Genomic DNA, 23,208 nt, shown 5'->3' on the forward strand with positions numbered 1-23,208 from the left:
TTCATAGTCACTTTCTGGATTCCAAAAATATTGTTTTTGTCAAAGACCTACCATGTCTTCAACTTCTTTTGAATTGACTTTTCAAATAATGATCCTTTTTTATTGATTTTTATTGACGACTAGTAATTTTTGAAGATCTGGAATACAATATTTCTATTATTTGTTTATTTTTAGATTTTAAGTTTTTGTATAGATAGTCGTTCGTTATCATCGACTATCAAGCATCGATAGACGCAATAAACCATCAAAAATCAAAACATCGACAGACATAATTATCGATATATCGGGGTTTAATTTTAAATCAAAACAAAACAGTTTAGTTCACAGCTTCAAATTTTATATTTTTACATAGCCTACCAGATTTCTTCTTTTGGAAACTCTACAATGAGGATCTGTTATTAATTATATCTAGTGATCTGTTTGCCCTAAATATCGTAATCATTTCAATTTTTCCAAATACTAATAGTAAACCAACAATGGATTCTCCTGATCATTACGATGCTGTTCCCACTTTAACTAAACGAAACAAGCAAGAAGGTTAGTTGAATTTTGAAAAATCATATCATTTTAGTTTCTTATATAGATTCTATTTCCATTCATAATTTTTTAATATTCTTGTGATTTTCTAACCTATATTATTATTAACAACTTTTGACGCCATTTTGTATTCTGCTATTTACCAGCTGTTTGTTAGCCTTGAGCTTTTGCTAGTTGGAGCTCTGTGGTTGGAGTTAGGCCTAGTTGTTTGTGGTTATGTTGCGAGCACATGTTGACAAATAGGTGTCTGAGGTTTGTTTTTGGTATTCGTCATAAAAATTAACTTATAATCTGTTAAAATGTTGCGTCGGCAAGCTAGACTCCGTCGCGAGTATTTATTTCGCAAGGCGTTGGAGAATCGGCGTCGTGTCACGTTGGACAAGAAGGAACGATTGAAACGCAGCTTGGAAGAAGGCACTCAAATTGATACAGATTTGCGACGACATGCTTTGAAGTTTGTTGACAAAGTCCAGTGGGACGACAAAGGTCCCGAACTTGCTGTTGCTTTAGGAACAGAGTCTGGAGGCGGAGGAATCAACCATGAGGACGACGAATATAGGTGGGCCGGTGTCGAAGATCCTAAAATCATGATCACTACCTCTCGTGATCCTTCTTCAAGATTGAAAATGTTTGTAAAAGAGTTGAGACTAATTCTACCAAATTCTCAACGTATGAACAGGGGAAATTACGAGATGAAACAATTAGTTCATGCTTGTCGGGCTAACGATGTTACAGACTTTATAATTGTTCACGAACATCGTGGTGTTCCCAACTCTTTAGTTATCTGTCATTTACCGTACGGACCTACTGCCTACTTCACGATAAGCGATGTTACAATGCGTCACGATATTCCCGATTTGGGAACAATGTCTGAACAGTTTCCTCATCTGATATTTCACAACTTTACGACGAAACTTGGGACTCGAGTTTCAAACATTCTGAAGTACCTGTTTCCAGTGCCAAAAGAGGACAGTCGTCGAGTGATTACGTTCGCCAATCACAATGACTACATAACTTTCCGCCATCACATGTACAAAAAGGTAAGGTACAGTTTTTAAAACACTTTTATAGGTTTATAAGCTTGCTTTAATCTAGCCTTATTCATTAATTGCACTTGCATAAGCCATATCATGTGTGCATTATGCTCGACAGGAAAAACCTGGAAAAAGTCAGTGTGAGCTACTACTCACATAGCCTACCGGATGACATTATAATTATTAATTTTCATCTGATTTTTTAGAATCGATTTAGACGATCTTACACTATCCGCTTCATTTCATAGATGTAGGAACTTTCTATAAATCATTTTCAAATTTCACAAATCTCAAGTTTTGAAACTTTGTATCTGTAGATACTGGTGAACGGTAAAGAAATCAATTAATGCTCTATTCAAATAAATTACTAAAGGCCTACTTCACAGTTTTAAAACTATAATGACTACTCTATGACTACGGTACACAAATTTACAAATGCACTTTATTTTGTCCACTGAAACTTTTTTAATTCTATTCAATTCATCTCAGCTCTATTTTATTGGGCAGTCCAATGGTACCGGTAGCAAGCATTCAAAATGCATACCAGTTTTTAATGTGAAGATGTGCGTAATAATTCCCAGACAGTCTATATTATTTGTACAATGTCAATACTTTCTTGTAAACGTAACAGCCACACAGCTGTAGTAAACACTTCATAGGCTCTATGGCCATTGGTATTAGGACAATTAGGTACTATATTTTACAATAATATTTACCGTCTAGTGACAACTTTAGGCTGGTTTTTCGTTTATGAGTAAATGCCGTCGTCGACCACGACAGGGTGAAGATCTCAGATTGGGTAGATTTCAATTTGTCTAAATAACCTACAGGATTATGTTCAATTATTTTTTTAATCGGGGAGGTTGAGTTCATACTTTTTTATATTTTCAAATGGCAATATGTTAATATTATTATAAATGTTTTTATTCTTAAATAATAAACACAAATAATGAAAAGTTATTTGATCAGCTGTTTTAGAACACTTAAAATTTAAACAATATGGATGTCAACCATGCTTGCCGTCGTCGACTGCGGAAATTTACGCATAAACGAAAATGCACCTTGAGGTCACAAACTTCTGTCGTAAATTTGTCAACCTTTTTATAGCTATAAGAAATAAATGTGTTTCAAAACATGAACTAGACCTAATCCAATTTTCCTCGTTTTTGTTTGCAGGTGAACGGAAAAGACATTGAGCTGACGGAGGTTGGACCTCGGTTCATGCTGCGGCTGTACGAGATCAAGCTGGGTACGATTGACACGGCTGCGGCCTCTGACACCGAGTGGGCCCTGCGGCCTTACATGAACACCGCCATCAAGCGGAGGTTCCTGTCCTTCGATGACGGATGGAAGCAGGATGATGATTTCGAGGAAGAGGAGGCTCAGTGAACAGATTCAGTGCCATCGTCCAAAACAGGAACTCAGTTTACTTTGAGTGCCCCAGTTACATCTGTATTAAAATATCGATAGTATCGATATTTCAGTAAGTAGTATCGATATTTTAATATCGATAGTACTAGTGCACCTAGGTCCAAATTCACCAAAAACGATAACTAGGTTTGAACGGCATTTGGTTCTAAGTCATATGATTTTCAATTGGTTTTGTAATATGATGTTTTGTTTATTTGGAATCAACTGACGCTCAAACAAAGTTTTCGTTTTGGTGAATTTGGTCCTTTAAGGAGAGTCGGAAGGGCCTATACCACCAATGTTAAATTGGCCAACTTCAATGTACCTTTTTGAGATTTCCACTGGAGATAGGCTCAAATTTTTTATGAAAGAATGCATCTTTATCTTCAACCTAATGTAAGAAATTTACTCTCAAGTCATTTTCTCTCTAAATACATTTTTTTAGAAAAATGTATTTTTTCCAATTATTCCATTGTATTTATCGTCAATATTGAAAATATGATAAATCGCCTCAATCACTTTTTAGAATAATGCCTAATGTACATGTCTGCAAAATTTCAAAGCTCTATCTTCAACAGAAGTCTCAAAAAAGGAACATTTATATGGAAAATTTAGTTTTTTCAGGAATCGTATGCAATTTTTCTAAAAAAAATGTATTCAGAGAAAAAATGATCTTAGAGTGAATTACTTCCATCAGATTAAAGATAAAGAGGCATTCTTTCATTAAAAAAAATTGTGAGTCTATCTCTAGTGGAAATCTCAAAAAGGTACATTGAAGTTGGCCTTCCGACTCCCTTCAAGTGAAGTATCCCGATCTTTAATTTGGTGTGATGAGAAGCTATTCAAAAAGTGGACGCAAAGTGGTGATAGTGATATCAATAGGACGCTTTCGAATAGGAAAATTTTCAATCGAGTGTTACGTTGTGATTATAACTGAATTTTATTAAAAAGTTTTATCTTATTAGTGTAAATAAAGTAAACACTAAATCTGAATGACCAAGTTTAGATTTTGACCTTAAAGCTGTTTCCCACATTAGGCTTATATACGTGTCCGGTTTAGTGAAACTATCATTTCCATAAGTTCTAATAGGACTATTCCTACTTGCTTGGCCGGTCTGAGTTGGAATAGTCAGATTAGAACACATAGGAATTATTTTTTCACTGGACCGTCAATGACTGATATATTGGAATCCGCTTTTAGCCGACAGAATTGCGTCGTTGTCTGGTTGTGTGAAATCGCGACTTTCTCATGGCTAACGCCAGAAAAGTGATATTGAACATCACATGAGATTTCAGGAGAAAGTCTAAATTTTACACAATCTGGCAAGGCAGTTGTTTAGTCGATTGTAGCTCAAGTCTTGACTTTACAAGACTTGCACATTACAAGTACATTTATTGTACATTACAAGGCAATTATTGTTTTATCATTATCAGTAACGCAACTAGCTTATATAAATAGATGTTTACTCGATGACAGTTGAGAAGCTGAGTGGCTTGAAACAATTGGAGTAATATTAGAGTCAATTGTAATACCTCAGTTATCTCAAGCCTATTGGGATTTCAGCTGTAATTGTGTGACTAAAAATGTTAAAACTGTTCGCCATTTTTTTTTACAGAAAATGAATAAATTTTGATTTATACTCTTGTCTCTTTTTCATTCATATTGTTACTTACCAAATTTCTTTTTGAAGAATAAGAAGGAAATGAATCTTGAAAATAAGTGACTTATAGACGAGGAAAGTAGAAACGACATGTAATTGGCGGCCAGTGCTTTTCATTACGTCACTTTCTATTTAGACAAAATGTTTGTTAACGGGAAATTGGTGGAAGTGACATTATAATGATAAGTACTGGCCGTCAATAACATGCCTTCTTTGTTTTCCCCGTCTTCAAGTTGCTTTATAGTTATCATATTATAAGTGACTTTTCCATAATAAGTGTAGTAACATGACACTTACAACCATAGAGCTAATAACATGAAATATTGTAGATACTCCATGTTCTATAAAGCTGGGTTCATACTGAGCAAATGTTCGACAAACATGTTTGTTGAAACAGTTTGGGCAAATTTTATTATGTTTGACAAGAAATGTTTGCCTGTGGCCAGTGTGGACGCGTCACCAAACAAATATTTGTAAGTGGGGAGATCAGGGAGGTTTCTATGTTTTATAGCAAACACTGAAAATGTTTTGAAAAACAGTAATTTTTTGTTTGACAAACAATGATTGTCCAAACTTTTTAAAATGTTTGTCCGTGAGCCCTTCAACAAAAAATGTCGAAAATTTGTTCAGTGTGGACACAGCTTAACACATCTATTAATATTTTGGCTATATTTATACTTTTTTGTAAGTTATATAATCTAAAATCAGGACTTTTTCTAAAATTTTCTAAACTCGCTAGAATTCTGAAATATATTTTACCAAATTCATGTGAAATTTCCAAAATCATCAGCTACATCCTTACTAGAGCCGCTGATGAAAGATATCATTCAATTGATATTTTTTGTGTCTGGATTTTATGAATATTCATAAGGAGTCGTTGATTGCATCCGAGCTTAAACCAAGGAACATTTTCATTAATTAAATCGTATTAGTGGCCTGGACACAGTTGAAATCAACATTACGTAATGAAACAAGGACGCTCTCTGAAGCCAGTTACATACACATCTATTTTTGGACTTTTTATTTTTTGCTGTCCTTATTAATTCTAATAGATTAAATGGAACTTGACACACATCATCTGTTCAATCTAATAGAATTTATAAGCTGACGGGAAAAAAATCGTACGTCCAAAAATAGATGTGTGTAACTGCCTCACCTCTTATAAAATTCTTCAATAGTATTCCAAGTCAATGGTATACAAGGCAAACGAAACTCCAGGTTCTATGCAATTGTGAAGAGCAAACTTATCGAAAGACCACTCTACTCGTTGGGGGAATTGAGGGAGGAGTCCCTTTTTTTGCAGATCCAGCACCTCCACATCATGAATAGCCATGCAGTTTTTATTGTTGTATGTGACAGAAGTTTTTTTTGACACTGCCTATCTGGAGACCCCAGTCATTGGCAACGACTTCAAGTATTCAAGCACACATTGTGAAGAAGTCCAATCAATGGCAATGCAAAGTATGCTGTGGAAAACAATCAATTGAAAATGTGTTTAATCGAGGTGACGGAAAGCACTGTAGAGAACAAACCCAGTACCTGATTTCCTTGATGCAACAGATGTAATAGTATCAAAAACCAAACAATCATGCCTCGTTACCAAATGCAACTTCATAAGTCATAACTTCTGTCAAAATGTGAGTGAGAACACACTGTCTTTCTTTCAAGTACTCGAAATACTATACCATAACACAAGGGATGAGTCTGTCTGAAATGAAACCAAAATTCGTTTTGGTTTCATATATGTCATATGTTTTGTATGTCAACTGAATTAGAATTAACTCATATTGGGAGTGTTCCAAATACGTAAACTAATGCTTTATAAAATTATTAGTGCAATTCGTAGTATGCAGGTCAGAGGATGTTCATCATTGTTCTGGACGCGTCTGCTATCAAATAGCATAGTAAGTACAGTTACAATATAAAGAAGGGTATACTCATGTAAGATGTTTGTTGAAACAGTTTGAGCAGATGTTATTATCTTTGGACAAACAATGTTCTCACAGCTACAATGGGCTAATCATAATTTTTGAAGGTTTTTCCCTGAATCTCTTGAACACATCTCTGTCAATATCTGTTGAGTGTGTACAAAGCTTCAGAAAAGTTATATTTTGTAGAATTATATTACTGATGTTTGCAGAATTGGTTGGAAACTAATAACATTATGCGCTTGATACTTTTCTTAAACTGTGGTTATTGTGTATCTTACACTGGTTATCCTATTGATCTAGAAAATATAATGTTTTATAATAACGCTGATCAATATTATCACGTTTTATACTATAAAATGTCAAAAATGAGACATTTTTGTTTTCAGAACTGGAAGTAACTGGCATATCAAGATCTGGCAGAGTACGCAAGAAATCTTCAAAGCTCACCGACTTCGAATCTCCTGATGAAATCGATAAATACCGACGCAAAAGTGACAAATTTGATCCACCTCCAAGTAAGTTCATTGAAATCACTACATTTTAGCATAATTATCAATTTGTTTTCAAATAATTCCTACTTGGCAGCAGTCAAGTGAAAATGTAGCATTTCCGCCTTCCTCCTGCACACTGCCAAGTTATATGAATCCATGCCGAGTTTGAAATAGTCTTTAATTAGAATTATAAGTTTCAAACTTGGCGTAGTCTTGTTCTACTTTGATTTTTCAACCATACTAAATACTTGTTTTTAAAGCTTGAGTTTCACATTATCTTCATTTTAATGTTGATTTATAACTTAGGTTTTTATTCAACAAATAATTAATGACATTTCCAATACAGTAAACAGTATAGAACTTTTCCTCTTTCTTTTTACTACATTAAAGTTCCCTACACTATATTGTTATTTGTCTGCTTTGGCTTTGAAAATCTTTCTCCTTCCTTTGTACTTTTCATCATTGTTCAAAATCAATTTTTTATCTCCTGAACCATCTATATGTATTTCCCTATCTTATCTTATTTTTTAAGCTTTCTTCATACTCAAAAAATGTAATCTTACATTTTCCAGGCTATCCCGTTGGTAGACCCGCGGCTCATGCCGTCAAAAAACCTCCCGTCAAAATAGAACAGTTCCATCATTCAGAAGAGGTGAGTCAATTCTCCATAATAAGTATGTATTAAAGTGTCTAATTTTCAAATGATCAAAATAAACTTTTTAGTCGTGATATTTCTCAAAGTTTTTTGATTTGTCCTATATCATCAAGCTATCAAAATGAAAAAGTTTTCTTAGGAAAACATTTTTTTCTGATCATTACTTTTTGAGATATGAGCGCCTAAAGTTTAAATTTTTGGGACAGAACATTTCGAAATCGGTAAGAGATAAATCCATGAGATTTAGAGGATAGATTCTTCATGGTATTGTTGATCTAGTAAAACAAAACTTTTCTGAAAATATCAATTTTTAAGATAGTTATTCAATTTACTAAAAATAACCAAAAATAACTTTTAGTTGAGTTATTTTTGGTAAATTGAATAACTTTTCCAAAAATTGATATTTTCAGAAAATGTTTATTTTACTAATACTAGATCAACAATACCATGAAGAATCCATCCTCTAAATCTCATGGATTTATATAGTACCTAATTTGAAATGTTCTGTCCCAAAAATTCAAACTTCAGTCGCTCATATCTCAAAAAGTAATGATCGGAAAAATAATGTTTTCCTGAGAAAACTTTTTCATGTTAGGCCTAATAGCTTGTTGATATACAAATAGAAAAACTTAGAAAAAATATCACGAGTAGAAAGTTTATTTTTAGCCTTTGCACAGCCTTAATGTTGGTATTCAGATTTAGTATTCGTTCTTCATATGTATTGTAACTTATCCATAATGTAAACTAGCAGGTAACTCGTGCTCCTCAAGGTCTAATTAAAAACTTGACCTACTAAAATTTTGATTAAAATAGGCCTATAACTATCCTTGATAAATTGAGAATCTATATGCTAAATTTCAAGTTAATAATCAGTTCTGTAGTTCAGACGTAATGATGCGTCGTTCGTAAATTTCCTATCCCGTACGTATATAAGACAATTCTTTCCTTTCATATATTATAGGAAGATTATAAATAAGTTATTTTTGTTTTGAAAGAAGTATTCTTGAACAATTCAAGGAGGTTATTGAAATGTGAACATTATCATGATTAATTGGAACAATATAAAACTTGTGTACTAAGGCGTACATGTAGATCATGATCATAAAATCACTTCACTTATAAGGGCTACTTTATTCAAATAAATTAAATCGATATAAAACTTGTAGTACCCTTTTATTAAAACATTTTAACAACTAGTTTTAACCTACTTTGACAATAATTTTCAAGTTAGAATGTAACTTGAAAATGTACTTGGCAATATTAATTTAAAAATGACCAAAGTAGATCGAAACTAGTCAAATTTTTTTAATAAAAAAGTACTACAAGTCTTATATCGGTTTAATTTATTTGAATAAAGTAGCCCATATAAGTGAAGCGATTTTATGATCATGATCTATATGTACGCCTGTCAATGAATGAATGAATACTATAATCAACATCAGGGAAATTTAAGCAACTATGGGGATATTACAATTTTGCAATTTATTTAAAAGTTAATTTGCATTTTTCAACTTTTTGTTATATATCAGGTAGCCCAGGAGATGAAGAAGACCTGGATGAAAGCATTGGGTTGGATCAAGGAGGAGAAGGATTTCAAAGAATTGCACCTGACTCTGTGGATACCGGCTCTCCAGTTCATGGTTCAGTAAGTTGCCAAAACTTCATAACATCTAACTCAAATTATTGTTTGAAATTCATTTGTTAAAATTCAGACTTGTTTTGGACCTGTTTCATAGAATTTTCACAGAAAGAGCTGAATGGAAGGGTCCCATTCACTAGAACTTGTTTTGGATCTGTTTCATAGAATTTCACAGAATGTCCTGGGTAGAGAGGTGACTAGAAGGATCCCACTCACTAGAAATTCTCTATTTTAGTTGATTGTGAAAAGTTTTCTAATGTGTGCACGTCTATTTATTGATATCAATTATTGGTTCTCTTATGTGTGACTTCTAAATATTCATGATACAGGTTTCTGCAGGCAAGTTTCCTGCCTATTCCAACATAGAGTCTATTGATGCTCAATCTATTTCAAGTTGCTTGTTTCTAGAAGCATTTCAGAATGATTGAATTCAATTTATTGCAATTAATAAGTATTCATTTTCAGTAGATATTGACATCATATTTGATGAATGAATCAAAATTCTTATGAAAAGTCGCTGGAAATGTTTCAAAAAAGATTGAATAGTTTTATCTCCTTTAGTGGAGTGGCCGTAGTCGAGTGGATTAGTTGCTGGCTTTATAATTCAGAGGCTCGGGCAAGATATTTTTCTCGGGCCACTCCCGTGTTTTGGGTGGACACGTTGAGTTGTCGGTCCTGGCTGCCTAAAAATATTTGTTAAGTCACGTCAGAGGCCCTGAAATTGATCAAGTGTGACATTAAAACTCTTGACACCAGACATGAGCCAGCCACGTTATTTTCTTCTTGATTGTTACCTATTACTCAAACACTACAATGTACTAGAATACTACAATATATTATAATTATGCTAACTAAACCAAATTATTTCGAGCAAATTTGTTATTTTACAGTTAATGAATTGAATTTTTTCTTGATAATATTGTCATCAATGTTTATTAGGCTCAATCGTTGTACATGTTGGAAAAGTCAACTAAGAAGAAACTCGTGATTCGTGATGGAAAAATAGTGGGCAGAATGAAGGCCCAGCGCAAGGATAAAGGGGTGAGTAATCGAGTTATAAATAATTCTAAATATTTAATTAGAAAAGTTTCATTATGAAATATTTAAATATCGTATTTTAAAATATTATTTCAAATATTTTTAAATATTCCAACGAGAGTGACTATTTCATGAGCATGACGTGATTAACTATTTTGGAATTACGTGATTGGATCAATAAATATTTTGGAAGTAAAATGAAATGAGCTCTGCTATCCAGAGATTGTCAGTTTGGTGTAAGGGTAAGCATTCCTGACCGGCAATTAGGAAGTACTGGGTTCGATTCCCGGGCTGACAAATACTTTTTGTATAGTAGCGCTCATCGAATTTCCATCTAGCTGTTTACCCTGTTATCAATATTTGCAGTAGCAGAAGTCTTCGGGGTGATTTGCAGCATTTAATTGGGATTTTCGTTTAATAATTATTATTTCGGAAGTAGGAGATTGGATCAATTTAGTCAACTCTGCATGCTTTCCAGTAACGTCACGCCTTGCTAAAATTTGTAAAATGCATTTTCTATTGTTTCTTTTTATATATTCGATGAATAATGCTGTTGAAAACTGTGAGTTAGGTTTAAAATTAATCATGCAAAAGAAACTAAGATAGTGTTAATCGAGAACTTGTTACAACTAAAATAATCGATAGTGAATAGTAAATTAATCGAATAGTAAATTAATCATGCAAAAGAAACTAAGATAGTGTTAATCGAGAACTTGTTACAACTAAAATAATCGATAGTGCGATTATAATATCGATAGAACATCGATAGTGCACTAAAAAAACTTCGTAAGGCTACAGGTGAATCTCGCTATAATTACAGTAGCTATATTACCCAATAAGATCAGCTATGCTTTTAGAATTGAACTTTGTTTTTCGGTAATTCTTCAAAATTATATTTTTAATATGTAAATATATCCTATTTTAGTTATAATAATGTGAAATATTTCTTCTATGTTTAGTTTTAAAGCATCTAAATTTGAAATCTACTTTGTGAAAATACTTGATGACTAAATTTTTTGTGAATTGAAGAACTACAAGACTTAACCTTTTTCGGACTATGTGTTATCTAAATTTGGGAGAGGAATAGCACAAGGTTACCTTATTTTCCTCTCCCTATCATTTTGATAGTGTACTTATTGTAAAATGAATACATGAATGAATAATATAGTTACTGAAGCTATAGTGAGTTTACTTCAAACTATTAGAATTCCTTATAATAATGAATGACATCAATGCTACCCATTCATCCAATGCTGGCTGCCTAAAAAGCAGTCGTTAGGTTATGTCAGAGGGCTGAAATTCATCAGTTGCGACCTGAAAACTCTGACAACAGATCTGAGCCAGCCAGGTCACTCGATATTATTACTTTCCTTGCCCTATTATGCCCTATTACCATAGGTAAGGAAAGTATTGCTTTCCAAAAAAATTAAGGTACCTCATTTTCTAAATTTCTATACGTTTGAAGGTCCCCTGAGTCCAAAAAAGTGGTTTTTGGGTATTGGTCTGTATGTGTGTGTGTTTGTGTGTGTGTGTGTGTGTGTGTGTGTGTGTGTGTGTGTGTGTGTGTGTGTGTGTGTGTGTGTAAAGCTGCGTACACATATACGCTCTTCCAACCCGCACCGAGCACGCTCCTCCCTCGTACCGCCCTCGTTCCTCCATCGAACTACAGTCGCGCCGCCCACGCACCCATCATGAACGTTACGGAAGATGTTAGATCTTCTCGCGTTCCCCGGTCGAACCATTGTTGCTCCCCGGTCGATCATCAATCGCTCTGCTGGAGTGACGTTCGGTTGCGGAGCAGAGCGAAAGTCTGTACGCACCTTATGTATTTGTGTGTGTGTGTGTCTGTGTACACGATATCTCATCTCTCAATAAACGGAATGACTTGAAATTTGGAACTCAAGGTCCTTACAATATAAGGATCCGACACGAACAATTTCGATTGAATGCCATTCAAGATGGCGGCTAAAATCGCAAAAATGTTGTCAAAAACAAGGTTTTTGGTGATTTTCTCGAAAACGACTCCAACGATTTTGATCAAAATTTATACCTAAAATAGTCATTGATAAGCTCTATCAACTGCCACAAGTCCCATATCTGTAATAATTTCAGCTCAGCCCCATCTATGCAAAGTTTGATTTTAGGATTCCTAATTATCAGGCTTCAGATACATTTTAAACAAAAAAAATCAAGTGGAAAAAAATTGAGCATGCAAATCTACAATTAATGTTAAGTAACATTTTCACCTAAATTTGAAACTAAGCTCTAAATTCGAGAAAATGTGATTATTCAATTGCAAACTGTTGGCAACTGTTGATTCTATTAAAATCATTCACTATGAAGAGATAGCAGACCTCGTGTGTCTCCAGCGTTATTGTCCTGTCACCAGCTGGCTCAGATCTTTGAATGGTAGACTTTAGATGCGCGTGAACACTAGCGTCAGGTGATCAATTTTCATAGCGGCAAGGAAAGTTGTGTGAGTGCACCACACCAGATTTTTAGTTATAATAATGTGAAATATTTCTTCTGTGTTTAGTTTTAAAGCATCTAAATTTGAAATCTACTTTGTGAAAATACTTGATGACTAAATTTTTTGTGAATTGACGAACTACAAGACTTGACCTGTTTCGGACTATGTGTTATCTAAATTTGGGAGAGGAATAGCACAAGGTTACCTTATTTTCCTCTCCCTATCATTTTGATAGTGTACTTATTGTAAAATGAATACATGAATGAATAATATAGTTACTGTAGCTATAGTGAGTTTACTTCAAACTATTAGCATTCCTTATAATAATGAATTACATCAATGCTACCCATTTATCCAATGCTGGCTGCCTAAAAAGTCGTCAGGTCATGTCAGAGGCCCTGAAATTCATCAGTTGCGACCTGAAAACTCTGACAACAGATCTGAGCCAGCCTGGTCACTCGATATTAATTTTTTTAACCAATGCTGATAGTTCAAAGTGTAACTCAGTATTGTATTGATCAAGAGACTCACTAGTGCTCCTTGATAGCTCAAAAAATGACCATGATCATTCTTCCCATCCATTGCAATAATACTATTCATGTTAATTCTCATCAACTCATTAAGGCTAAAGGGTACTATAATTCTATTTTATAAACTTTCTCAAAAATATATATTCTCAGAGAATTTTTGTTTTATTCGATCAACAATACAATGGAGAATTTATCCTCAAAATTCCATGGTTCTATTTCTTTCCGAATTTAAAATTACCTTTCCCAAAACTTTGAATTCTATGCGCTCATATCTCAAAAAATAATGATCGGAGAAATTTTTTTCCTGTGAAAACTTTTTCATTTTGATAGCTTGATGATATACGAATCAAAAAACTTTGAAAAATATCACCAGGAGAAAGTTTATGTTTAGCCTTTGCACAGCCTTAAGTTACTTTGCTCATTGGAAAAACTGAAGTTCATTGTTAAGTACAGTAGCTTTGAATCACTTCGAAATTCATTTTTGTCATCAGTAATAATAGAATGTAATGTCATAGTATTGTTTTTGAAATAAATGTTCATGAAATTCGTGTACATATATTGACTTTGTCTTTTCTAGAAAACAAGATTCACTGCGTATATGTTGTGGGCGAAAGAGATAAGGCAGGAACTGATGAGAGCCAATCCAGAACTAGGTAACCTTTTTTCTTTATATTTTCTCGTTTCCAAATAAAATATATCCTATTTCCTATTTTTCTCTATAATGCACATCTTTGAAAAATATTGTATTTATACCCAACAACTGCAAATTTATTCATTCCTATTTTCTTTCTATATCCTTGTTTTGTTTCTGAATTAGTTCATGTTTCTGCCAATTTTGTATTAGCTGCGAACACTCTGATGATATGGATGGTGATGATAACTCTTCAATGAGTTGAAACACTGTTAAATATTGTCAATTCCACTTTTAATTTGAGCACTGGACTGCAGTTTCGTGGCTTTACCAGGTTTGATTGTTGATATATTGACATATATGAGATATTGTTGAGTTGAAAATTGACTGGTAAAGCTACGAAACTACTATACAGTGCTCATTTGAGTGGAATCTGAAATTGTCCAAATTTTACTTTTTTTCTTTAGGTTGCCTTATGTTTGTCAACATGTTTCATCGGTTTTGCTTTAGCCTTGATTTGCTTAACACTTTCTCTGGGTATAAGAAAAACTTTGTACAACTTTTGTATAAATACTTTATAAGAAATTATTTATCGTTTTTACAGATTTCTCACAAACTAGTAAAAAGCTGGGTGAACTCTGGGCCACTGTTCCTTTCAATGAGAAATATGTAAGTTCTTCAACATTACAATTTCACATAATAACCACATATTGTTTAAGATTATTTTGTGCTTGATGGAGCCCACATAAGCTAGTGTAGTAGAGTTTTCTGATCAAAAATTTGTGTCAATTTTACTAATTTACAGTTTCATTAATATAGGATCTTATTACACTAAGGCTCAACTCACACTTAGGCGACTCAGGTCGAGAAGAGACTCGACTCTAGTCGAGAGCATGTGTTTCCAAATAGTGACACTCAGACCAGTCGATTCTAGTCTCCGCCACTGTCACCATTTGAAAACACATGCTCTCGACTAGAGTCAAGTCTCTTCTTTACCTGTGTCGCGTAAGTGTGAGTAGAGCCTAAGACTCCAGTGAGACACCAGAAGTGAGGGTGACATCTTGATGTCCTAACGATCTGAGGGACATTAGTTGTTATTTATTGAAGTTTTTCTGTTATGGGATTGTTAGTTTGACACCTTGTGGGACCGGGCTCCCAGTTGTTCAGGCCAGGGACGTCACTTGAGGCACCCACACCAGACACCAGATCTTGATGACCCAAAGATATCCCGGCTAGTGTCTTAACTAGTGTCCTTGGTCCAATAACTGCATAACAGCTGATGCCCCGTGACTCAATTGCACACCAACAGTGAAGGAGTGAGGGAGCGTCAGCCTCAATAATGGTGTCTCGGTGTAATATGAGCCTAAGATCTCTGTGGGCATGATCTATATTCTTTGTTGAATGAGGGCATTTGTTTATTCATGAGAAACATGTATGCTTGCCTCGTGCCTAGACCTTATTATTATCATCTGAATATTCAACGTATAATTTTTATATATATATATATATTATATATATATATATATATAATATATATATATATATATATATAGTAAGGTTGAACTAATAATATCAGTGTATATAGATATATATACATGTATGATTTCACACACACTCTGCGTGTTGATAGAAATGACATTCTTCGATATTCTTTTCCAAGAATGGACAGTTATCTGTTCAAACGACGATGATTTATATAATTACATCACAATCTTTTTAGCTATTGATTATGAGGGACTGCTTATCTCATATTATCTGTTCAAATCAAATTTACTAATAAAATTACAAGAGCTTTCATAAAAACTAAAATAATAATCTAATATATAATATTGGCGTTGCCAGCAAAAAAAGTTTGTGCGCTAGCAACGATTCAGTTCGGTCAAAAATTATATGTTCAAGTATACATTTCATGACACAGATGTAAGAGTTGTCAAAATTAATTTTAGTGATTGTTTGCGGCCATTGATCTTTAGAGTCATTGATTATGAGAGATTGCTATTGTATTATCTGTTTGGTTCATAGATCTGAAAACGATCTTTACAAAATGATACAGTGGCAATCGTAGAAAAAAATGCAGAAATAACAGTTGTAACATAAAATGAAAAAATATATATAGTGATTATCTGCTGCTATTGATTCTGTTATAAATGATCTGTTTGCTCTTAATAGATCTGGAAACGTCGCGCCAAGCGGCTGGCGGCGAAAGGCATGAACGGTGGTGGCGGGGGTGGTCGCATGGAAGCCAAGCCGGGCGGAGGGGGGCAGATGATGACCACAGCCACCATGATCACGTCGACGCAGCAGTCCACTGCCGCCAAGAAGATCAAGTCGCCGCCTGCGCCGCGCAAGTTCATCAACAAGCAGGCGGGGGGTCTGTCGTCACCTGAGGGTGCTGCTGGGTCAGTTAGATTCACCTTCAAATGTCGCATCAAATGGACCAACATTTTGATGCGACACAAAAATAGTTTTTCAATTCGTGAAGGATTCCCAATGAAGCCTAATGTCAAATTACCCTTATCTATACCATAATTAAGGAAAGAACTGGCTTATTTACGTACGAGATAGGAAAATTATGTCTGACGCATCATCACGTCTGAACTACTGAACTGATTAACTTGACATTTTGCATATAGATTCTTAATCAACTGAGGATGGTTATATGCCTATTATCAATTCTTCAAGATTTCATTACGTCAAGTTTTCAATTTATCATACTTCCAGTTGTATGGAAGCAACTGATCATTTCTTTTAAAATGAAAATTGGAAAATAGGTATGATTGAGGATCTTATTTGAATTAAAAAAACTGATTTTCTGCCGCATCAAAATTTTGGTCCGCCATTTCTAATCAAACTTCGTTTTTTTAATTTGTCAATAACAAGTAGCCTATTTGTACACGGCAATAAAAACATTTTGAATTTGAAATTGGAAGGTGATATACATATGATTTACATGATTTTAATCAGTCCAGTAGTTCAAATGTGATGCGTCAAACATAATTTTCCTATCCCGTATAAGCCATTTCTTTCCTTTATTATAGTACAGATGATGGATAGATGATTTATCAGTATCTTTGAATGAGCATAACTTTTGATCGGTTTGAGATATCAATGTGCGGTTTTCACCATTCATTTTCTCTTGAAATTCTTTATTAACTTGAAATTTTGCATATAGATTATTAATTAACCGAGGATGGTTATAGGCCTATTTTCAATTCTTCAAGATTTCATTACACGTTTTCAGTTTGTCGAGTTATACAATAGACCCTTGCGGAGAACGGGTTACCTGCTAGTAAGAAATATTAAAATGTTTCCGTAATTTTCACCAAAAATTTTATCATGACTGGATGCTATATAATCAATAATTACGAGAGGAATTACGGTCCCAGTTTATCAGTGGGACCAAGGTCTATGAATACAGGTCATGGCACTCATGTTCCTTATGGAGCGGCCATTTTATGGGGTCTTTATGGCGGTACATTTGAAAATCCAATCTAATTCAATTTGCTCGTAACAAAATTATGCATTATAAAAACAATATTCTAGTTCAGATAATGTGAATTCAGGTTTTCAATTTTTTAATAATGAAATTTCAATAATAAATGCTCCAATTATTTATTTATTTATTATTAAAAATTGTTCTTATTCTTGTAAATCAAGGATAATGATTCAAAAGGCATTGGGACAAGACAGAAATATGCGAGGCTAATTTCAAAAAGAGTTTCAAGTTCGCTATCAATTAAATCTAAAAATCAACAATTCAGTTCCTTAGCTGGAATCTAATTTATTATTATTCTGTCGGAACAATAATTTATTTTACAATTCAAAGCCAAGCAATATCCCTTTAACAATATCACAAAATAACACATCATGTTGTTCAATCCATAATGATAACAGTTGATAAATTTGAAAATTGGTGAACTAGGACCCCATAAAATGGCGATTTTGCAATGCATCACGGGATTGTGTCATGACCTGTATGTATAGACCTTGAGTGGGACCACAGAGCCAATCGCTTCCGTTTCTGTTACTGTATTATGAGAATGTTCAACCCATGTATTTTTCTTGTTCGACTATATTCAACTGCGTATTATACTCGTATTCTGTTATTAATCTAATGTGACTTAATTTAGAATGTATTTGTGTTTCAGTGGTGGAGGTAGAGGAGGCAAAGCGGCTTCAGCCGTGAACCTGGTGGCCGAACCAGTGGTAGGTCCAGGCCTGTATAAGGTGATAGGCACTCAACCCATAGACGCGGCCGCGCATCTCAAACTGCTTGGAGAATCATTGAGCATCATCGGCGAACGGCTCAAGGAACATGACGTAATTATCTCATTTGTGTTCTCATTCTCATTTTTAGGGCTACTGGTAGTATTGAAACACAATAGAAAATCAAGTAAACTCTTATCTTATCATGATACAATTAGTTTCAACTCTTGAAAATGGCTCTTGAAGAGTTGAAACTAATCGTGTTGTGCTAAAATAAAAGGGAAGTTGATATATTCTATTTTGTTTCAATGTAACTTATGTTCGTTTTATTAGAATTCATCAATTATTACATTTTTTATTATTAATACTACTACTTTTACTATTATTATTTATCTATCTTTACTCTATTGAAACTAGCTATCCTTAAATAGCTAGCTATCTTTACTCTATAAAAAATATTACTTTTATTATTATTTACTATTATTTTATTATTATTACTACTACTTTTGATTATACCACTTTATATACCTTTCTGCTCCCTTTCATAGCTAACGCTCAAATTGTGTCCGGTTTTCAAAGCTATTCCTTACTCTTCCACTCTATGATACATTGGATAGGGTTTCCTTTTACTCAATTTTTCGCCGTAAAAATATTATATTGGGCTGCAAGATATGACCATGATATTAGATAATTGATTAAGGCATAAGAAAAATTGTAGTAGAGTAAGACAATATGTCACTGGTAACTTCAAGGTGAATTTAACGTATTATCTCAGAGAGTCAAGAGGTGGCCTTAAGCTGAATTCCCGCATTTCAGTGACAGTGAAAGTAAATGGAAGAGTGAAATAGTTATTTGTGCAACTAGTGCGCAAAGTGACAGTTTGCTGCACCGAAAGAAACGTTTACGCCCGAGCCGTAGGCGAGGGCGGAATGGTTTCTTGAGTGCAGCAGAGGAACTTTGCGCACGTATTTCACATTAAGTTTTTCCTACAGTTACCATTGAATATGAAAAGTGGGTAATTATGGGTAAAATTGCCTGAAATGCATCAAATGTTTTTCTGTGTAATTTTATTATTGATAAAAACCTTAATTTATTGTCAAATTGAATAAAAATGTTGGTTATAATATCTAATACTAATAATTAGCGCGTTGTGCTTCGTTGCACCTCTACTCACTATAGCAGCCACAGCAGTCACTGTTACCAACTTCATTTTGATTTTGCTGCACTGTTGCTCCATATAACCTACTAAGTATTTTGCGTTGCCATGTTGCAAATCTGGAGTGCAGAAAAAAGTTTCCCGCACTAGAGCGGAAAAGTGATTCTTTGCGTTCTGTAATCAGTGCAGCAATGGCCACTTTTCAACGTAACTGTAGGAAAATATAATCTCTATGAGTTCAAATTGGACTGCTCCCACTCAGCACGGCCGAGCGAGTATGCATAGTCCCATTAGAACTTATTAGAATAATATTCCCACTGTACCGGTCACTAAGCTACTGTGTTTCACTAAACCTTCACAACAGCTCAAACATGAACCATGCCATGACCATTCACATTAATCACAATAATTTCCGATTACATAAAGTGAGAATCAATGAAAATAGGGTTGATCTAGACAGGAGTTTCACTGTTTCAGGGACAAATCGCAGTATCGGGAAGTCTGTCGGTGCTTCTGGATTCGTTACTGTGCGTTCTGGGACCCCTGCTCTGTCTGACGCAACAGGTGCCAGAAACGGATGTCTGCCCTCCGCAACAGCTCTCCAAAATACTAGACAACATTGCCTACATTATGCCTGGACTATAGGCTTTTTCCAGAACAGCTCAATTGGACTTCGTATGAATCGGTAAAATTTGTTCAAATTTACGATTTACCAACTATAGACTGTTCATCGAAAGGAGAGAGAAAAACATGAAGTTTGCGTAGAGGTAATTGCTCACTCATTGTGTTTATTCTTGAACAAGCGCAAACTTTATTTTATTGTCTGTCCTTTCGATGAACAGACCTTAGAACTAGGATCTGAGACAGTGTAGTTTATTTTTAAATTATATAGTATCATCGATTTTTAATAAAAAGTAACAAATTTGTTTAGATTAATCGTTAGATTTTTAGAATAAGGAACTGTTTGAAGTGTTTGGTATTTTAATGTTTAGTTTTTAAATGCCTAGACAGAGAAGAACATCGATTTTCAACATTTTAATTATATTTTAGGTCCAATCAAAGTAAATTTTTAATTGTAGAACTGATTTTAGTTTTTTAATTTGTTGAAAATTGAGCGCCAGTCAAGTTAGATTAACTAATGTTTATTATTGTAAAGTAAAATCAATTTTTAGATGCCTAGGCCCGGTTGCACAAAGGCCTAATCATGATTAAATGTCACTGAGCCAATCAAAGAAGGTTTATGTTTTTAATAAGACTTTTCTGATTGGTTCTCGTTGCATTTGACCACGGTTAAAATTTAAAAGGCTTTTGTGCAACAGAGCCTTAAATTGAAAATTAATTATTTCTGATATTCGGTTGTGATGGGAAGTTTCCAATCAAGTTTGATCTTTGGTTGTCATGTTTAATGGAGTTTCAATTTTCTAATATTTATCAAATTTTAAACTTCATGGTTGATCTCTGATCAAAGATTGACTATAGTAAACTGAAAGATAAGATTTTAAATAGTTTAGAGTTTTAGTAAGTCGTAAATTTGAGATCAAACAAATTCTATCAAGGAAACAATCTGCGAATTTATATTCACTTCTTTTCAAGCGGAGTCACGGAATCTGGAAACTACCCAGATTGAATAAAATGGTTGTTTCATTTTTACAAAAGTTCTGTGGTTGCTGTTGTTAGTTACTGTCGCATCTCCTCTCCCACAACATTTTATTCAGGAAAGCATGATATTAGATATTTATAATAATATTGAAAACTACTTTTTATTTATTAAAATCAGAAAACCCTTGAAGTTCGTTTTGTTATATTTCGAGCAAGTACTTATTCATAATATATTTATTTCATTTTACAATTATGATCACTGTAATAATAACTGTAATTGTTTATCCCAAATGTAGATTTTAAGTGATATTCCCAATTGAAGAACTTGTTTTAAATAATTCAATTAACATTTTAAATTAATTAATTTAATCTATTTTTATTTAATAATCTATTCTATTTATTAAATCGATTTCTACTCAAGCTTTTTTGTCAGCTACTGTCAACTTCTCTCCAATAAGTATTTTAGATACATTATATATGGAAATGAAACGAAATAAAATGTTATATATATCATATAACATATATTATATAATATTAACTGTAATGTTTTATAATCTGATTTGGGAGAAATCTAATTCGTATAATGCCCATGAATAATCATTCATTCCACTCAAGTAGGCAATAACTGACAAAAAAAGTTCCAGTATAGTAACTCATATTTTGTTTTCTGCTGTAGTTATTAAAAATGCCATCATCGTGTTTGTATTGAATGTGTATTATTTATAAGACGATTATAACTTTTCTAAGAAACTCCTGTGATATTTATTTACAACTTATGACATAATTTACAGGGGATTACTTCAGATTTGTAAGTTACTGAATAATTCAATTCTACTCGGTAGAATTCAACCTAAACAAAACCTTAGTTTACATTAATGATGAACGCTGTAATCTACGATTAGATGCTCTGAATTTTTGGAGTTATGATGTGTACATTTTCGGTAATCAGAAAAGCTCACGGGTCTCTATGATTGAAGTATCAAAAATGTGTATTAATCGTGATTAGGCCTATGGCCATTTTAAGACGATTCATTAATTTTTAGATTAGAATTTGCTAGGTACCTAACATCTCTTTTGCAGTTTAATTGTATTTATTTATTTGTTTTTTTATTAGTTTCTTTTTCATCCATGTAGTTTTGATCACAATATCATAGCCAGAACTAGTTAGAAATGTGTACTTCTCCAATTAGGCTCTGTACATACAAATGATATTCATGATAAAATTAATTCAAATTGGGAAACATAACAGTTTGTTATTTTTATATAGCCTTGGAATTGAATATCTGGTGATTTGAGGCAAACTCTGTTAAATCATTACCATATAAAAAATACTGTATAGCATAAGAAGATACCCCATGGTATAGGGCGTGTATGCTCCGAATTTCACTGTTAACTCAAGCCGATAGTCCTAGAAGTTCTTTTTGGTGAAGCTATGTGGCTATGGTAGTCTCTTATACTTTGCCGTTCTTACACTCTCACCCGGCCAAAACAGTAATAATAGACAGTAGTTAACTGGCTTGAAATTTCGAACATAGACTACCTATACCATGGGATATCTTCTTATTCTATGTTTTTGCTATGTAAACTCAATAATTCATACAAGTAGTGTTCTCATAACACTACTACTTTGTAGTTATCCTTAGAAGTAGTGATAATATACGAGTAAGTGTGGACTGTAGACTTCACTGGCAAATAATGGTTTCATAGTTGGGTGAAAAAGTATTAATACAATTTCAATCAGTATTTGTTAGTCTTTATTTTCATTTTGATTCATCTTATACTAATAAAGTGTATTTTGCATTCAACCATTTATATATAAATAAAACATTTGAAGTTATAAAACATCAAATTAAGAGTTTAAAGCTTTTAGTCGACTCAAAACAAATAAGTGACTTCCTAAATTATTACACAATCAAATTTCATTTGAATAATCATCTTACAACATTATGTTGCAATTGTCTTAAGGGTGTGTGCTGACAAAGAGCTGTCAGGCGTTCCGAGTTCCAGAGGTCTTTGAAGGATTTAGATCTACAACAGGTAGCCTGTGAGACCGCTCTGACCGTTGGCCAGTCTCTGTCTATACAATCTTCGATTAGGGTTTCCGTACTAATCATGTTGTACCAAAGTAGCAAGAGTAAATAACAATATTGTTTTGTTTCACGCCATCATAATTTAATTAGACTAAACAACATAGAAGCATATGTATATATGTACTAGTAT

The 23,208-nt window shown here is 33.6% G+C and overlaps 2 protein-coding genes across 2 annotated transcripts; both read left to right on the forward strand.

Moving 5' to 3' along the window:
- Positions 1-269: 269 nt before the first annotated feature.
- LOC111043561 (HMG box-containing protein 4) lies at positions 270-21,738 on the forward strand. The gene is made up of 10 exons (XM_039439481.1): positions 270-537; positions 6,960-7,088; positions 7,637-7,716; positions 9,173-9,364; positions 10,298-10,399; positions 13,974-14,049; positions 14,632-14,696; positions 16,197-16,426; positions 18,176-18,347; positions 19,867-21,738. The coding sequence occupies exons 1-10, from the start codon at positions 477-479 to the stop codon at positions 20,032-20,034; spliced, it is 1,275 nt and encodes a 424-aa protein (XP_039295415.1). The 5' UTR covers positions 270-476; the 3' UTR covers positions 20,035-21,738.
- LOC111043562 (U3 small nucleolar ribonucleoprotein protein IMP4) lies at positions 710-4,621 on the forward strand. Its single transcript, XM_022328545.2, has 2 exons — positions 710-1,577; positions 2,748-4,621. The coding sequence occupies exons 1-2, from the start codon at positions 837-839 to the stop codon at positions 2,958-2,960; spliced, it is 954 nt and encodes a 317-aa protein (XP_022184237.1). The 5' UTR covers positions 710-836; the 3' UTR covers positions 2,961-4,621.
- Positions 21,739-23,208: the final 1,470 nt, after the last annotated feature.

The sequence above is a fragment of the Nilaparvata lugens genome, chromosome 12 (assembly GCF_014356525.2).
Source record: "Nilaparvata lugens isolate BPH chromosome 12, ASM1435652v1, whole genome shotgun sequence".
Taxonomy (NCBI): domain Eukaryota; kingdom Metazoa; phylum Arthropoda; class Insecta; order Hemiptera; family Delphacidae; genus Nilaparvata; species Nilaparvata lugens.